The 19,336-nt window shown below is 46.0% G+C and overlaps 1 protein-coding gene across 2 annotated transcripts in view; it reads right to left on the reverse strand.

Moving 5' to 3' along the window:
• Positions 1–9,045: 9,045 nt before the first annotated feature.
• The window catches only part of Pbx3 (PBX homeobox 3), a 199,729-nt gene continuing 189,438 nt past the window's right edge, over positions 9,046–19,336 (reverse strand). Inside the window, exons 6-9 of one of the 2 annotated variants that reach the window (XM_021645729.2) lie at positions 16,194–16,359; positions 14,519–14,631; positions 13,616–13,705; positions 9,046–10,525 (exon numbers count right to left, since the gene is read on the reverse strand). In XM_021645729.2, coding sequence (XP_021501404.1) covers positions 10,433–10,525; positions 13,616–13,705; positions 14,519–14,631; positions 16,194–16,359 — 462 coding nt within the window. In that variant the 3' untranslated portion in view covers positions 9,046–10,432. The remainder of the gene's footprint in view (positions 10,526–13,615; positions 13,706–14,518; positions 14,632–16,193; positions 16,360–19,336) is intronic. The other variant, XM_021645730.2, reaches the window with a different exon arrangement.

The raw sequence follows: 19,336 nt of genomic DNA on the forward strand, positions 1-19,336 counted from the left end.
AAGCGTAGGCCGCTGTGGGGGAAGCTGCTGCTGTGGGCAGGGGCATGGGGCATGGGGGAATTCTGTGCAATTCTTTTCTTCAACTATAAAGTTTATCAGTTAAACCAAAAGTGAAAGGTGACCAAAAGGAAAGGAAGAAGGAAAGAGGAAAGAAGGGGAGGAGGCAGCAGACACTGAGGGTGTGTGACTTCACAGTCCAGCTCACAGGCCATGGCTTCTTGGGAACATCTCACCTTGCTGAGACCGCTGGCAAAGCCTGGGTGTGGCCCCAGTAGGGAACATTTAAGCAGAGAGAACATGGATTTTAACATTGCAGGGGCTAAAATCCCTGCAGATTCTGATGGGAAAGGCCAAGTTTTTTTTTTTTTTTTTTTTTTTTAATAATTTATTTAATTTTATTTTATGTGCATTAGTGTGAAGGTGTCAGATCCGTTAGAATTGGCATTACAGACAGTTGTGAGCTGCTATGTGGGTGCTGGGAATTGAACCCAGGTCCTTTGGAAGAGCAGACAGTGCTCTTAACCGCTGAGCCATCTCTCCAGCCCCAAGGCCAAGTTTTATTGCCTGATATGATGACCATTCTTGGTTGTCAACTTGACTACATCTGGAATTAACCAAAACCCAAATGTCTGGACACATCTGTGAGGGATTTCTTTTTCTTAATTAAATCACTTGAAATGGGAAGACCCACTTCTAACCCAGAGATGTGAGGTGGGAAGATCCATCTTAATCCAGATCTTTTGAGGTGGGAAGGCCCACCTTTAATCTGGACCACACCTTTTGCCGGCATGGGAGAAGGAAGCTCTCTCTTTGCCTGTATGCTCTTATTCTCTCTCACTGGAAGTCCATTCCTTCACTGCCAGCAGAGTCTACTTCTTTGGGATTCTGGCATATCCTGAAGGCTAAAGGAGATATCCATCTTCATGGACTGAACAACAACAGGGTTCTTGGACCTTCCACTGGTAGGCAGCCATTGTTGGACTGGCTGGATCACAGCCTGTAAGCCGTAAGCCTTTCTAATGAATCCCTTTCTCTCTATATAGAGTCATTCTATAAATTCTGTCGCTCTAACTGTATTTCAGCCTGTAAGCTGAAATAAAGCCTCTCTTCACCAAGTTGCTCTAGGTCAGGCAGGGTATTGATCATAGCAACGACAAGCAAATAGGGACAGACCCTCACTAATATAGCCCAGTCTCAAACTTGTGATCCTCCTGCCTCAGTTTGAGATTATAGGCATATGCTGCCATTCCAGGCTTCCAAAATCTTTTGTTGTTTAATGGGAGTCTTTACATGCTGATTCTGAAATTCGTATGGAAACGTGCTGTAGCTAAGATATTTCTGAAGAAGAAATGACACCTAAGAAATCACTCTCTTGTGTATTAGGAAGAATCAAGAAGCTCTGGAGTTGGGCCAGTGTAGTGTCGATGTCCAGGCAGGCAACCCACCCAGCATCCATGAGAGATCAGGATAACTGAAGGACACACATGTGGACAGAGATGACACTGCAGATCAGGGTGCCGGAGGGGCAATCAGGTCCCCACATTCTCATACTAAACACAGAAAGCAGTGAAAATATGTTCAACTTCAAGCAAAGCGGCATAGCATAGTTCATTAAACTTCCCTGCAAGCCAGTAAGAAAAAGGGACAGAAGAGCAATAGGAGCTGGAGCGATGGGCGTGCATGAAGCACTTGCTGAGGAAGCCTGAGGACCAGAGTTCAAGTTCCAGCACCTAAACAACTGCTGAGAGGCCACAAGAGCAGTCCACACGTGTGTCCACCCATGCAAGCATGCACGCACCCCTAAACACCCTTGTGCCATGTCCGTATATGTGCAAAAAAGAAAGAAAACAAGTAAACAACTTGAAGCTGTCTCTCACAGAGGAGCACAGGCAAATGCCTAATAGACACCTGCAAAGATGCTGCTATTGTCGGTAATGACAGGAACTCAACAAGCTGACTTGTTATTGTCTGGACATCAGGTTCTTGAAAACAGCGAAGCTGACAAGGCTGTGAGCATGAACGTGTTGGAAAACCATGTGATGTCCATCAATACAGTTCAATAGGGCCATGAGTTCCAACCCAGTGATTCCACTCTGGGCCTGGAGAGCGGCTCCAGGCACCTCAGTCAGGGGTGGTCAGCAGGGGAGAAGAGTAATCAATATCCATCAGCTATAAAGCCTGTGACCTACAACAGTGACCTGCATGCAAGGCAACAGAGGCACAAATGTCATAGGAGTAACCAACTTTTTGTTTGTTTGTTAGACTTAAGACCCATTCTACAAGATGAACCCCATAGCTAACACTGATGATGAGACCAAACCCCAAGATTAGAAAGGTCATGGGTCCCAGGGGAAAACCTGTTACTATTTTTCTGCTAAATGAACACAGCACGACTCCTAATGACTTATTGCTGTACCCATCGATGAGCGCTTTTCTTGGCCCCTATCAGAGGAGCATCTTCTTGTAGTAGATGGGAACTAACACAGACTGACAACTGGACAGTGTGCAGGGAGTGAGAAAATTTGCAGCACTCAGCCCTAAGTAAGACTCAATGCTGGAGGAGCTATGTGAAAGAAGAGATAGAAAGATTGGTTGTTAAGAGCCAGAGGTAGAGGATGGCTCCAAGAAAACAGCACCTTCCAGGCACAACAGGGCTGAAGCACATGTGAATCACAGAGACAGCGGCTGCCTGCATAAGACCTACAAAAGACCAGACAAAAGCCCAGCATGGCGGAAGGAAAAGGGAGCACAAAGTCCCACCCCTAACCAGGAAGCTGTTTGCAATTGATAGCGTCTGGAAAAGGGAAAATCAGTTTTCTTCAACGGAGTGACACTGGGTGTGAGCTACACTCCAGGGAAGGCTGAGGAGTTTACTTCCTTCCCCTGCCAGTCCTGTAAATTGAGGGGCAGAATTAATTCCATGCCACCAAGGGTTTTCCCTTCTACCTCCTTTCATAACAGACTTCCCCAAGGATCCCCAAGATCTCCCCATGAGGATATCATGGCCCACTAGCCTTCTTGGCAGTTTTTCTTCCTTAGTCCATCTTCTGTCGCTATAATAAAGCACCACTGGCTGTATGTACGACATGTACAACAATTCTGAGGGCTGGACAGTCAGAAGCATGGAGACAGCACCCGACAAAAACCTTTTTCACATGGCATAGCAGAGTGTTGGAGGGCACAGGTGAGACCAAGAGCCAAACTCACTTTTACTGGGATTTTTACAGGAGTCTGTGGTACCCCACTGCCATGGTAACTAACCCATTCCAATGGTATTAGTCCACTGTCATGTAAGTCACCCCCAGGACAGACATCTCACTCCCTCGGTAGCAACAGCGTTCCGCCTCTCGAGGGCTCCAGCCCTGCATACTGCTGCGGTGGCAGTGAGTGTCTTTCTCATACATATGCATCCTGAGGGAACTCGGAAGGGGCAGGCCACGCCTGAGCCCTTGGTAACCCCACGGTTCTACAATAAGACCACTACCACAATTCTGAGCCAAATCTGAAACCAGCTTTAATTAAATACTAGCCAGGATGATGAATTCTGGCCAGGTCTACTTCCGTTTCCCAGGGAAATGGTGACAAGTCATTTTTTTTTTTTCCAGAGGCTTAAAAAGGCAAAACCACAAGTCCACTGTACTTCCCACCAGGTCCAATCGGAGGCAAGCTTATATCCTGACGTGCATGCGATCAAGCCCGCCTGGTGCAGCTGAGCAAACTCGTTTAGGAGAGCAAAAACAAGGTTTGTTTTCTCCCATAACAGTAGCCCCCAGCATTCCAGGAAGTTATGTCCTTGGGCATCTGGGGCTTCCGTGTTAACGTTGGCCCCTCCACAGTCTTTAGAGGATGTGTGAACCTGGCCAACCCTTGAGACAAGTGTCTTTCTGATCCTGCCCCTTGGGAAAGTCTCTTCCCCGCTGGGCTTTCTTCCTTCTCTGTCATACGCAGTAGGGGACAGCACACGTGTCACAGGACATTTCAAGGAGACCGTGAGCAAAGCTCACAGGTGGTCTGGGGACCCTAGGGATGGGAGGTCTTCAGGACACACTCTCTCCTGACCCACCTGGGCCTCCGTTCCTCCATGGCCCCGAAGCAGGCTGTGCGGCTCTCCCTCCCATCATTGCAGAAGCTCTTCCTCACCTGTCGCCTGCACAGACCCCCTTTCCCCCAGGCTCCCTATCTACCAGCGTTTCCACAAACATCCTCTGAGGGCTCAAGACATCGAAAGCAACTCTGGAGAAATTCAACAGATTCGGATCCTGGTGGGGAGATGACTTAAGCAGCCCCATGGAAAGACAAAGGTAAGAAGATTGTGGTAATCAGCAATATCTGAGATACGCTGATATCAGCATGCCTGGCACACAGTAGGCACTCAGTTGATAGCACTTGGCATTGATCTGAAACACTGAGGTGCAATCAGCTTGCACACACACAACCATCCAGCGCATATGCCCTTGTTTCTTTAGTTCTGTTGTAACTGAGGGGTGTGCGCACGCATGCACACGCACGCACATACAGTGTCCACCCTCACAAACCCACGAGTGGGTCCACTCCAGCCAGCATCTTTACACGCAGGAACAGCACCTCCCACAGAAAGCTCATTCATTTTGATTTATGAATGTTACAAACAGAAACCTGAATATCTCCGGAGCGTTTCGCCATCCTGACTTTGATCCCCACGACACTGCTTCTTTCTCCCTGTTACCTAAAATTAGCAGAGTAATTCGGAATCTGTGTCTTTATTTAAAAGAAAAAACTGTAGGTGCAGAATTATAAAAATTTAATATGCTCCCAGGAAAATGAAAAATGAGAGGCTGTGATCTCGTCTAACACTTTCAAATGTGTTTATTAATTCATGTTTTAAATCATAAGTTTCATTCGGTGAGAGCCATGCACAGCAATAAGCCTGTTTTAAAATATTAATGAATAAACAATATTTCTCTATTGAAATATAACATGCTTCTTTGAACAATGGACCGCCAGTAATAAATCAAAACCAGGAGAAAATTGCATTTCATATTTAATACAAGTTGAACTCTGCCTTTTTATAAATGATATCTTTTTTGTTTAATTGGCGTCAGTTCAGATCTAGCAGATTGCTAATAAAATTCTGGATTTCCATATTTAATGATGCGTACACTTTCTGTTGAAATTTAACCAGGGGAAAAAAAAAAAAAGAACCATCCTTTTATTATATCCTGAGATGGCACCGTAGGCCTCCTCTAAGGTCTAGCCTGGAGGCATGGGGACAGCCTGCCTGAGCTGGGAGTTAAAAGGACGATCCACTCACAGCCCCTGACTCGGTAGCTGACTCCTCCCGGTAGCCCTGCCGCACGGTGGATGTAGCCTAGACCTGCCTTCCTCATTGGATCAGCAAATAATCATAAGAGGAGAACCATCCCTTGCTTCACACCACACAGGTTTGCTCCCTCTTTACGCACCTTCAAGGTAGGCGGGAACAGGGTTACTACTCGACTAGGGAACCAAGGCTTCAGAGAGAAGGCATCACGCTCCAGGTCACACACAGCTGTGGAGTGTCCTCGCCCTTTGTACTGCAGTGTGGTGCTTGGAAGCAAGGCACAAATCTACCTGAGTTTCAGCAACAGTGTAGGTTCAGCAGGAGGAGGAATTGGAGTGCATACCCCCTGCCCTGAGCTAAATCAGAGACTCCAGACCCTGGAGGATTATATGCAGGGCACGGTACCAATGCACCAGAACATGCCACCCAAGGTAGGTGTGAAATCACCAAGGAAGCTAATGCACACGGAGGTTATGTGACATGCACAGCTTGTATGCGACAGAGCCAAGACCAAGTATCCCTTCGGGAGGCCACATTCCTAGGTGCTAGGCTTCAGGATGTTTTTAGCCATGCAATCACGCTGCAGACCTGATTGGCAGAGCTCATCTGGCTCGGGGAACAGGCTCCTGGCTCTGCGCTTGGGCTTGCCAGGAAGCAAGGTCCCTGCACATCAACCAAATCACCAGGTGGGGAACAGGTCACTCCAGTCAGCTGGAACCTTGACTAACTGGGATCGAATTGCAGGCCTGTCATTGGCCTTAAGTTCCTATGGAACCCATCCCTAGCTCTATTTGATTGACACCTTTGGGTTTACCAGTGGTAGACAGAACCAGAAAGCCCATATGGAGTTATAAATGTGGGGTTGGGGAGATTGCTCAGTGTACAAAAAGTGTGAGGACCAGTGTTCATAGTCCCAGAATCATATAGAAGCCAGGCAGGCATGGCAGCCAGATCCTACACAGAGGCTTCAGGGAGACACCATGCCTGAATAGATAAGGTGGAGAGTGGACAAAGACACTTGATGTCAACTTCAGACCGCCACACACATGCACATGTGTAGATGCACATATGAGCACCTACCCATATGAGGGCATACACACACACACACACACACACACACACACACACCAGGTTGTGCTCAGACACACCCAGAGGTATAATTGGGCTATGTATTTGGCCAAGTGGTTTTCAACCTACATTGCCCCTGTCCTTGGTGGGTGGCATCCCTTCTTTGAGCCTTAGATTTCCTTTATGAAAATGGCGGGCTTAGCGGTAGCCACTGTAGTAACTCTTGTATACTGAGGTGTGTAATGCACATCATGAATGTGTATGTGTTACACACATGTGAGCTCACAGTGTCTAGGTTCGCAGTAGGAGAATGAAGGATAAGAGCCTGGGGGGTTGTAAGGGGCCAGAGCTGGTCAGAGCCTGGGACTAGGAGATACCATAAGGGCAGAGTCCAGGCACAGGACCCCTGCAACAATGAAGTTCCCATAGGGGTCATGCCCTGGCCTCATGCTCAGTCACTGCTACAACTGCCTTAGAAAAGTGTTCTGCCTATCACTAGTCATGGTGCCAGGCCTGAGCCAGACCTAGAACACGGACTGTTTGTATTGCTCAACCCTTAACTTGGTGACCCAGACAGGTGTCGCCACAGGATGTTTCATTGTCACATGTACCTCAGTACACTCAGGCATGTGAGGTCTAAGGGGACAGGGAAGGATGCTCCTGGCTTCTTTACCCCAGAAAGGAGCTCTTACCAGAGGCACGATGGCCATCATTCACTGGGGACTCTGGTTCCTGCTACCAGTGGTAGCTGGAAGAACAGCAATGCTAGCCTAGATATGAGAGACGCTCAGTAAGTAGAGGCCATGTGTCCAGGATGGTTCTTTCCCAAGGTATGGTACACATTTATCCCTCCCAAAGTCTAGGAAGGCCAATCCTGACATCACTTTCCACACAGAATGGCTTCTCTAATACACAACCCCTCTAACTCAAAAGGGACAGGAGGCCCTGGGTGTCTCCATGTGAATGACACCCTGTTGTTAGAAATGAGCAGGTACTGGGTGCTGGGGCTCCAGACACTGTGAACACACATTTCCACACAAGTACCCATGTTCTCCTCCATCTGCCATTTTGTAGGGCCCCTCACCTGTAAGTGGCTGGCTCAGTTGGCTCCCTGCTATTACTCCCTTTGGTCTTAACTGTCTTCCCAATACTCCATGAAACGTTAGCTTCCAGAACCAGCCAAGCAAGGCCCCAGGGATTCAGCTCCTGTTGGGTAGGACTGACTTCATCGTGTCTGGGTCTGGTCTTAACCCTCTGTTTAATCCAGGAAAGGTGGTCAGCTGAATCTACCAAAAGACCACCACTGAATCCACGTAAGACCCCTGGTGCCAATGCCCATATGCTCTTCAAGCCTATAAACTATACCTATTCAGTGAGCCCCAGAGGCTGGGCAGAAAGGCCAGTGTAGTGTCCTGATGTCCCTATCTAAATGGGATACTTCACCTCCTCTGTATTCCCAGGGGAGGTGAAGAGCAAGGAGGGAACTGCACAAGCATCTTCTAAGCCAGCACATTGGCTGTTTCGACTAAGTGTCCTCCAGAATATAGCCGTAGACCTTTCCCATATCCCTATCAAGTTCTGGGAAACCCCTAGGAAGTTCCAGTTATTTTTTCAACAGGCTGACCCAGGACAAAGCTAAGACAGTTCTTGGGTGTCTGGGGAAGCTAAGGAAGATGAATTTGTGTTATGCGTATCTGTATGTGATGTTTCCACAGGATCTAGTTTGCAAAACTACACAGCTCAGGGATTATTTTATGTACAAAGATAAGAAAGGCTAACCCAGAAGCTAATTGAATCATGCAAATAATTGTTTAGCCATGGGAGAGATTCCTATGGGCAGGCTGAGCACCCATATGAGGGAGGACAGCTGTGGAGGGCAATCTATTTTATAAAGTTTATCTGCACAGAATAACTGCTGCAAGATTAATGGGGGCGGTGGCCCCAGCCCTTGTTCTGCCTGGTTCTACTAGCTGAAATAGGAAAACAGATATATTTATCATAGACATTTGCTGCAACTGATTAACATTAATCTGATTTCCTGTGAGTCAATTTCCTTGAGATATAGTAAACAGGCCAATTATCTGCAATGGGCCTCTTTTATTATAAAGATTTGGACATTAGTGACAAGGATGTATGCAAATATATGGACTTTATTACAATCTGAGTAAGACAAAAATAATGTGCAATCTGTTAAAAATGTCTAGCTGGTTGTACATATTACACACTGAGAATGCTAAGACAGACTAGAGAGATAGATGAGGGGGCTTTGCCTTTTGATTGGCATGTGAGGCCCAGTCTTTCCAAAACTTTACTCATCTCCACCTAGCTAAAAAAGTAAACTGGACAAGGCTCTTATTATTCAAAAGACCATCTAGCAAGTTCCATCTAGCCATTAGGTCAAAGGAATGTGAGTGCCAAGGGCAGCAGTCCTGGGATCAAGGTGGGCCCTGGGCTGTCCCAGGTCTGTGCTTCAGTTTCTCAGCCCATAAACATGGGAGAGAAATGAAGGGAGGTGAGATGGTCTAGCGGACGGTCCAAGACTTCATCAGGAGCAGCAGTCCACAGCTTCACTGTCACCCAACCGGACCATGTATCTGCTGGCCCAGTTCAGCGAGCACCCCAACTCCCACAGCACAGCTGTGCTGGCTCAAAGAGCAGAAACACACATGGCATCCAGGTTTAATCAGGAAAGCAAAGTTTATTCATGTCTGAAACTACATAGAACTACCACAAGGAAGACTTCTCAATCCAGGGTGTGAGCCAGTAGAAAGGAACACGGAACGCTTTTAATACATCAGAATCACCGCCACAAATTATTGTCACGACTCAGTCAGTTTCAGAATCGCATACAATACAAAAAGGAGGAGAGGGCCCGCCACACAGGGTGAAATGTACAGTGCTGAATACTGAATCTGAACGCATCACAAGAACCCGCCTTTTTTTTTTTTTTCTTTTTCTTCTGTATGGATTAGTAACAAGATGAAGAACATTCAAAACGCTTCTCAGTATTTACAACAGCTTGGCTGATCCTGTGTTAAGAGTCAGACCCAATGTTGCCGATATTGGCTTTTTAAGGGTTGCAAATGCAACCCTGAGTTTTCTTTTTTAAAAGATTACAATGTACATTACATTTTGTGAAAGGAAATAAAGAGTTAATTACAAGATGCAAAAAGATAAGAAAGAGACAAACTACAGCGTGAGTATTGTTCAGAGGTAGTAAGTGAGCGCTCTAAGCTACAGAACATGTTGGGATTCTATTGGTTTGTATGAGTTCGCATGAGGTAATAAAGCTGTGTTTTGATTGGTGGGATGTATAAATACTCTTTTGCTACACTATGTACAGCACTCCAGAGAGCAGGGCCTTTCCAGGCTGCCCAGAGGACGAGCACATCTTGACAAGTCTGTGCAGCACTCAGCGCACACGGTCAAGCCCCAGACAGGTTTTGTTTCCACCTCTGTAGCAGCAAGATCTTCATCTCAGGGCAGTCTGGATCCGTGGTCTCATCAGCGCAGATTCCAGACTCTGGTACTTCAGACGGAGAAAGAAGGCTACCAGTCTTTGACCTAATTACAACGTAAGAGATGGCAACACAAACATGACGAGAGAGACGGGCAGACAGTACCTTCCTCCAAGCCCATCGGTGACATGAGAATGATGATGAGAGTCTGCATGGAAATCTGCAAGGGTTCAGCTTAGGCAAGGTGAACCTTGCAAGCTCTATAATTGGGGTCTAGCATAGGTGGTACTTCTTACCCTTAAGGCCAAGTAACTGGCAACTGTGGAACCATTAATGTAAAAGACTGATAATAAATTATGATGAAACAGTTACAGAACTGTCAACAATGTTACATCTTGGCCTAATTGGATAAAGTGCTTTCTTTTAAATGTGTGTCTTAAGTTTAAATACAAATGATTATGATTCCTTAAAAAACAGGTTTCCCGAGTTCTCTAAGAAGACAGGGTTTACAGTAAAGCTGTAGGTGGTGGGTTACAAACGCTTTCCTTCTCCTCCTATTGCTCTGAATGCACTTATCAAGGCATGTCAGCTGGGAAAGCGCCGGGGATTAGTTAGAGGTATCCGAGTGCACGCTGCCCGGGCCTTCCGTAGGAGAAGTCACAGAAGATGGAGTTGTTGCATCCTGCCAGCCTCCATTAGCCTGAAAGGAGAGGCACAGTTCAGTGGGTGCACGTCTACATATTAATTCCACTCCCCAATTTAGAACACCCAGATGACAACAGGAGAGCAAAGGCGCATTAGCAAAATGTATTTTCTGAACCCACTTTGGCAGGAATTGGAAGCATGTGTTAAAATGGGATTAAATGCATGTAAAACGAATCCATCCTATCAAGTAAAGACCGGGTGATAAATCAGCTCAGTGAAGATGACTTCAGCCAATCCCAGGCTGGCACCGAGCTTGGCCTCTGATCTGCTGGTAAAAACCACCATGTAAAAGCAGCCTCTAAGAGGGTACAGTGGAGAGGCTCAACATGATACTCTGGTGCAACCTTGAGCTCCAGGAAGCAGACACTTCCGCCAGTTCCATCACTGTTCCCACGGAGAAGCTGTCTACCTCTCTCCCATATATGACCGACAGCCAGCTAGCATAACCCTTGGAAAATGAAGGCCACAATTTCCCTCTAAATAGGAATCCCTCCAGAATGAAAATGTATGAACTGTAGAGAGTCACATGCTATTCAAATCGGGATTCCAATTATCTGCAAGTGGAGCTCCTAGTTGGGATGGTGCGGCTGCCTGCACATGCAGCTGGCCCTTCCTGCTCGGACCTGCAGCAGCACCAACAGTACTCAGAAACAAATTTGCCTCATGTCTCGCCCTATAGAGGCAATTGCTGAAATCAATGTCTGATCAGATTTCTGCTGTGGCAGACAGCTTGTCGCTACGTATTTTTATGTCAGTCAAGAAGAGGAAGGTGCTGGGCTTCTGAGTTAGGGAACACTGAGCAGAACTGACGGGGCAGGTCTTTCTGGAGGGAAGGCTAGGGTGAGCTGCCTGACACCCAGTCTCTGTGGCTCCAGCCAGCCTTGGCGTCTACACTTGCCTAGCCCCACACCCAACACCAACACAAGCAACCTCCTCGTTCTCTGCCTCCCTCCTGTCCATCTGTAATTTCTCCAGACAGTCCATCTGAAAGTTCTTTTGGGCATGCGGAAGATCTGCATGTGGACAGCTGTTTCTTCTCCCACAGTAGTTGTGTGTGTGATTGCTATTACTACCTGGAAGTGTAGTAGTGGAACCCAGGGTCTTGAGATGTTAGGCAAGCTCTCTGTTAGAAAGCCACATTCTAAGCTCTTCTTTTTTTTTTTTTTTTAATGCCTTAAAAAAAGATTTCATTTATTTATTTTATGTATATGAGTCCTCTGACTGCTGCAGAAGAGAGCATTAAATTCTAGTATGAATGGTTGTGAGCCACCAGGTGGTTGCTGGGAATTAAACTTAGGACCTCTGGAAGAACAGACTGTTCTTAACCACTGAGCCATCTCCTAGTGCCACCCCACCCCCATGCTTCTGATTAGCTGTATAGATCTGCATATGAAGCTGCTTCAATCTCTCTAAGATAGTGGTTTTCAACCTTCCTAATGTTGTGACCCTTTAATATAGTTCCTCATGTTGCGGTGACCCCCAACCATAAAATTATTTTCGTTGCTACTTCATAACTGTAATTTTGCTACTGCTATGAATCATAATGTAAATATCTGTGTTTTTTGATGGTCTTAGATGACCTTTGTGAGAAGGTCATTTGACCCCCAAAGGTGTTGAAATTCACAGGATGAGAACCCCTGCTCTATGATCAAAGGTAGGGCTAGAGAGAGGGGTGGATGGGCAACTCCTACAGAGCTGGTAGTCTATATGGAAAAAAGAATTTGCAGTTTGAGACATCAGATTCAGGGCAGAAAAAGAGAAAGAAGATTAAATAGCAAGTCACGGTACTGTTTTTGAAACCGTCAGGCTGGGTAGTGACAAGTGCATGTGTGTCCTCTCTAAGACATTCCCTCCCTCTCTGAAAGGTAAGCTGTCTCCCCTCAGCTGTGAAAACCTCCTCAGCGAAAGAAAAACTCCTACACAGATCCAAGTCTAAAGATATCCCATCTGAAGTAAACATCATTCCTCTTTTATCCAAATTTATAAACAACAAATGTACAATATTTCTCCCCTTCATGGCAGCTGCAGGAGAGGTTGTCAACGAACATTCTTTTTTTTTTTTTCTCCAAATAAATTAATCCTTACTCTGGTGGTTTGAGATTATGCACTGTATTATACAACAGCGTCTTATCAAGCCTCATCAGTGAAGATGGAATTCATGTCTGTAAAATGCTGCAGGCAATCATGGCTTCATATTTTATCACATTGATAAGGATATCGCACATTCTCTGAAGCATTTCAAAACACTTAAATGAAAAAGGAGAAATGCAACTAAAAGGCTTTTTATATGGCTTGTTGTGGGTTATTATGAGTTATTTATAAACCCAAAAAGAAAGATTTGACATTTCAAATGTAAAAGATTTGAGTATTTAATGGTCCTTTTTTTCCCCTTTACAATTGAACATCCCCAATCACTTTTAAAATCATTAATATTTATTCTCTATAGCAAATAATATAGCCCTAAAAAGGGAGATTCTCTTCACTTTCCTCCTGTCTGTACCATGTGTCCCAGAACAGGGCATTCCTGACTCCTCCTTTCAGTATTTGCCATTTCCCATCAATGTCAGGGTAGGAAGCAAGGGAAAGTTTTGTGAATCAGTAACAAAGATTACTCTATCATTAAAGCGGAGAGAACATTAAACTCCAGGGTCCTCTTTTGCACCTCAGGCCAGCAGCCCAGAATGGGGTTCTTTGTTTAACGTGGTTGCTGATGTACTGGGCCTCCAAGGTTATCACCTTCACCTGCTCTATGCTGGGGAATTTTCCTGCTGCTTGATTCTAAGATAAATGACCCATTTCCCACCATCTCCCAAACACAGCATGGCTTCTAGGAAATGGCATCTTAATGCGCTGGTAGTTAAGTCCCCACTGATGACAGGACACCAGCCCCCTTGGGCTTCTGTGAGGGCTTCAAAGGACAGCTAGGTAACACCAGGCACCGAGGGCCCTAAAATAAAACCATAGCAAAGATACTGCTGCCCCAACTGCCAGCAAGATGTGGAGCCAAGTCCAGGGACTATTAACTTGTGCATTAGTCACCGTTTCCCTGACACGATTCCCATAGTTTGCTCCCCAGGGTACTCACGTTTAAGTTATGTGGACTGTACAGCGAGTTTGCTCCAAGGCCGTCACTGTAGCCTCCCGTCTGATTGATAACATGACGGAGGGTATCCACCTAGAAGTGAGACGAAACAGAATTCATCACCTCCATCTATTAAAACATCATCACTTACAAAAAGGAACAATTTGAATTATGTGTGCCACAAGGGTGGAGCATCTTCAGTGAAAGACAAATTTATCAATCAAATGTGACTGGAGTGATTTTAAAGATTCCTTGCATATTTAAACTCACACATCTTTGTTTTTCACACCAGCCAAACAATAGCATCTTCATGGTACTGCAGACTTTCTATCTATAGCAACCAAATGTGTGTGACTAAGGGTGAAAACCTACTCAGAGATAATGAATGCTGAATCCACCCGGCCCCTCGCCGCCTCCCCTGCACCTTGTCCCTACCACCAATGTATAAGAGTAAGACTGCTTGGTCTCAGTTAAGAGGACAAGAAAGGGGTTAAACCTGGAATCTACTTTAAGAATTCAGGTTTCAGTTTCCTGACTTGCAAAACGCAGGAATAAAAGAGCAGTATGTTCTCTTGTTCATTCTTTTTCTCTCCATCTCTTTCCACCCCACTCCCTCTCTCAGGCACACACAATCTTCTGTTCTGTCATAACAAAAGCCCCCTCCCCCATCTCCATGAGCTCAAGCCAGAGCCGAATGCATTCACAAAGTTCATCAGCTTTGAATCATCAAAGGCATTGTCCACTTAACTTCTCATTGAATTAAGAGGTGGGCAAATGTGTCCCGTTTGGATGCACCCAGCACAGGTTCTGCATGGATGTGCAGACCACTTCCATGGGTCAGAGTGGGGAGTTTTGAGCCCAAACCCTACCCTGCCAGAAAGGCCCCAGCTGGGGCATTTCTCCTACCTGTGATTGCACATTGGCTCCGACTTGGGACCCTTGGTAAGAATCCCCATTCAGACTCTGCATGTTCATGAACATGTCCCCAGAATTTGGGAGGTTAAAAGAACCAGAAGAACCTGGAAAGGAAAGAGTTAAGTAGCTGAATAACAGAGAGCTACACACACACAATCCCCAAAGACCTAGAGGTAGGGAAAGGAAAAGAGACAGAAGGGAGAGTCATTTCCAGCTTTAGAAGGACAGAGCATTAACTAGAGCTCTAGAAGGTCCTGCCACTCATGCTACACACAGGAAGAACCTTATAGAGGGAAAACCCAAAAGAAAAACCAGAGACAAATCAAAAAGGCAGAAAAGCACTCAGGAGCTGGCCCCAGCCTTCTCTTTGTTTCCATTTCTCTCAGACTCAGTCATCAAATGAGCTCATCACTGTTGCTGTCATAGTGGAGAATTATCTGAAGAAGACACATCTTTCTGATGCTCTTTCCTAGCCATAACTCTATCTTTCCATTCACCAGTGTCTGTGGCCCATTAGAAATGATGGGAGTGTGAGAAAACAGACAGCCTTCCTTCTGGACTTTTAAATATGTACTTTAAAATCTCCTTAGAAAGCCTCCAAGCCCCCCAAACTGATCTGCTAGGGCAAGCTACACCTTTTGCTGACAGTCAAGTTCCCTGTAATTTAAAGACATTTGTTCTAACTCTATCATGAATGTCACATAAAATTTCAACAGAATGTTCTGTGTAAGAAGTTAAAAGTTGTGTATTTATAGCCAGCTGTGGTGGCATACACTTACAATCCCAGATGTTCAGCTAAGGCAGAGGAATCACAGGTTTGAGGCCAGGCAGAGCTACAAAGTGAGTTCAAGATTTTTCTGGACAACTTAGCAAGACTATCTTAAAAATGAAAAATAGCCGGGTGTGGTGGCACACACCTTTAATCCCAACACTCAGGGAAGCGAAGGCAGGAGGATGTCTGAGTTGGAGACCAGCCTGATCTATAAAGAGAGTCCAGGACAGCTAAGCCTACACAGAGAAACCCTGTCTCGAAAAACAAAACAAAAGAAACAAATAACAACAACAACAACAACAAAAAACCCTCCCACCAAAAATAAGGGCCAATTATATAGATCGGTGGCAAAGGACTGAGCTTTGCATATGCCTTGGGTTCAATCCCCACTACCATCATGACCAAAAAAAAAAAAAAAAAAAGGCAATGCATTCGTGAGTTGAATACCATACCGTTATGTGTGAGTCCAGCAAGCCACGTGGCACAGATAGAGGCTGCATCTGGGGCATGAAACCAAGTGCACAGGAAGCACAGCAGCCTCCCAGGCCACACGCAGCAACCTGCTGCGGCACTCTGACAAAGCACAAATGAGCCCAAGGTGACACACAGAGCAGTATGTGACAGAGCTTTGCCTATCTGCTGAATTAAAGGCCATAACTGCGTATAAAGGTTCCAGAGTCTATGGGAGCAAGTGGCATTCACTGTGAACAGTGGGTTTACCAGCATGGACCGCGCCCTTATTTACTCATCTCTAAAACAAGCCTGCAAGTGAATACAAATTCCCCCTGAAAGCCCCAATGTGCACCCAGCGAGGCTGCAGTTTCAAGACCTATGGGGTAGGGTGCTGTGGCAGAAGCCTGTCTGGCTGAGCGGGGCGTGAGCGTTCATACGCACCGGAGTTTGGCGTGGTGGGCGAGTTGGTCTGGTTGTTCTGCACTGCTGCAGCCACTGCATGCGCGGCTGTCACGGCTGTTTTTGCAGCATAGAGATTGGCCTCCTCTTGAAATTTGCCGATGTTCTTCTTGTACCTGATTCGCTTGTTGCCAAACCAGTTGGACACCTATCAAGTACACGAACAGGGAATGGGAAGGGTAAAGAGGTCACAAAGAAAAAGCCAAATGTCCTGTGCTTGCTATGGGATGACAAGAGGAGCCTCTGGCTGACACAGTGCCCTGCCTGCCACTTCACACCACATGGGTAGTGCATAATGGTTTTAGGGGTTCACTTTCCATTTTGGCATACTCTTTCGAATTCTAATGGATGAACAATGCTTCCTGGAATTAGCCAGGGGAACAGTAATGGCTGGGAGCCCTGCTCTATGTGCATCAAACATAGAAATCAAACTACTCAAAGAAGCTGAGAAGCTACTGGAAACATTTGTTAAGTTAGGTATTAAGAAGCGCATTTGAAAAAGAATGACCTATTGTTCTTTTGTGGACCTAGAACAATTTGGGCAACTACTTAGTAGAATCATGTTTCATCTGAAGAGGGACATCAATTAATAATGGATGAAAAATCCCTTTGTCTCCTGCTTTGGAAGACAGTGCATGTCTGCCAAGATGGCTGCTCAGGCTCTGCCAGTTACTATGTGGGAAGGTTCAACTTGAAAACTCAAACCATCTCAGTAAGGTCAAGTGCAAATGCAGAGAAATGGCAGATTCCATAAGATAGAACACACAGCTTTTTCTTTTTTTCAAACCACTTATGATGTCAGCTATTACAAATGTGAAAGAGGATGTTGGCAGAAGGCTGATTTCATCACAACTCATAGACAGCAAAACTATAACCCCAATACTTAGTGTTCAGATTCACACCTTGTGCCCAGGTCCATAGTTGAGCTATACAAAGAAGCTAAAAGTCACATAGCCATATATGAGGTATGCCCAATGCTATATCATAGGAGGAGTTTGCCTCTCTTTTGTTAAAATAACAATTTAAAAATATTCCCAGGAACTGCCTACTAATCTAGCAGCGGCACCACTGGGGTGGTATCAGAGCCATTGTTCTACCCTAGGTATTATCCATAAGAGCTCCTCAGGGGCCCTGAGCAGAAACAAGGAATGGGATGCAGTTCAGAGCCCTCCAACCCAATTTTCTGCAGTGGGCAGCCCTGCTGGCCACCTCTGCCAAGTCTTTAATTGCTTTGGAAATGGTGCTCTCATTCTTCAACTGATGGCACTCACCCTTCTGGAGAAGACTAGAAAGCCCTGGCAGGGGATCCCTGAGAGAAAGACAGTGCTGGCCTTACTGTTGCCCATATGCTACCCTCGGGGCACTACATACACACATGAGCACACTTGAGAGGATCTATGCTGCCGCACAGGCTCCTCACGCAGAAATATGGAAAAACCTATCAAAGTGCCCAGGCCACTCAGATACCCTTCAGCACAGCATTCAGCCTTTCAGTGATGTCTGCCAACCTGCCTAGAGCTCATTCTTCCCATGGTTCCTTCACATTTTATTCCAACACCTGCTTCTTCCGTGTGTCTGTGTGTGTGTGTGTGTGTGTGTGTGTGTGTGTGTGTGTGTCCTCCAAGGATCACCTCTTAGGCCTCTTTCTCCTCATCCACAACCGAAACCTTCAGTGATCCTCTATGTGTATAGCTCTGAGGTTTCTCTTTCTATTCCTAACATCTATGAAGAATTTTAGATCTCAATGTTTAGAGCCCCAAGAAATCTGTATAACCTCCAGAAATCCTGGTTTAAGAGGAAGGGCAGGTGCTTCTCTTCTTCCTCTATGCTCTACAATCCCCACCTCCAGAGATGTGGTGCCCACAGCAGAATCCCTGGCTCTATCCCTAGATAGCACTGAGTGGGCATATACTTTCATTTGGACTAAACAAAACAAATCAAACCAAAACAAAAACCAGCCTGGCTCTCCTTCTCCTGAACTCACTGGTCTTATTTCTGACAACTAGAAATTCATGAAATGAGGTCCAAGCGTAATGCCATGGGGCCTCTGCCTTCCTGCCATTGACATTCCCACTCCTCCCACTCTTCCTACAGTGGCAGGCCCGCAGCAGTTGTGCACAGGGGCGGCATGTGGGCAGATATTCTGGAGGAACAGGGACAGTCTGGCCAGCTAAGCTGGAGCTTGGAGGAGAGGTGAGAAGAGTCATGATGCTGGTGTGGGGCTCAGGCCTGGAGAAGGAGCGGACTTCAGAGAGATTTCTGTACAGGAAGAACCAGTGCCAGGGAGCCTTATGACCCCTTCCCAAAGTAGAGTTATGTCATTCTAAAGACTAATTTATTTTATGTGTATGTATGTATACCTGTGTTTATATGCACTGCATGTGTGTGAGAGCTGGAAAAAGCTAGACAGAGGATATCAGATGCTCTGGAACAGGAAAGGTTCCAAGATATGAGGCGCTTGATTTGAGTGTTGGGAACTGAACCTGGCTTTTCTATAAGAGCTCTTAACCACTAAGTCATCTCTCCAGCCCCAAATTATGTCATTCTAAAAAGAAAACAATTGGTCTTGGGTATAGTGTTGGTAAGGTCCTTGCCTAGCATGCCCAGAGCCATGGTTTCATCCACAATGCCTCATAAACCAGGCATGGTGGTGTATGCTTACAATCTCTAGATTCTAGGGGGAGAGGCAAGAAGGCCAGAAGTTCAAGGTTATCCTTGGCTACACATCAAGTTCAAGGCCAGCTTCCAATGCATGAGACCCTGTTGGAGGGAGGGAGGGAGAGAGGAAGGAGGAAGAGAGGGTGAGGGGAAGACAGAGAGAGGCCACAAAACCAAAAGCCAACTAATTACGCAACCACAAGCCCCAAAGACTCAAGATAGAAACAGTACACAAAGGTTCAAGTCCTGACAGTGCTTGTTAAAGCAAATCCTCTTGGAACCCACCCCTCCTTCCGTAGTTCATAGCCTCAGCTTAGAAGGCACATCTCCAGCTGGCACGCGCATGGCTGCTTTTATACATAACAGCCCTCTGGCTTTCCAGAGTTGGCCAGCAGGCCTTAGAAAGAGTTAAGTACTGACTATATTGTTTATAGTACAAAGAGAGACAGTCCTGGTTGACGGCGAAT

The sequence above is a fragment of the Meriones unguiculatus genome, chromosome 8 (genome assembly GCF_030254825.1).
Source record: "Meriones unguiculatus strain TT.TT164.6M chromosome 8, Bangor_MerUng_6.1, whole genome shotgun sequence".
Lineage (NCBI taxonomy): Eukaryota > Metazoa > Chordata > Mammalia > Rodentia > Muridae > Meriones > Meriones unguiculatus.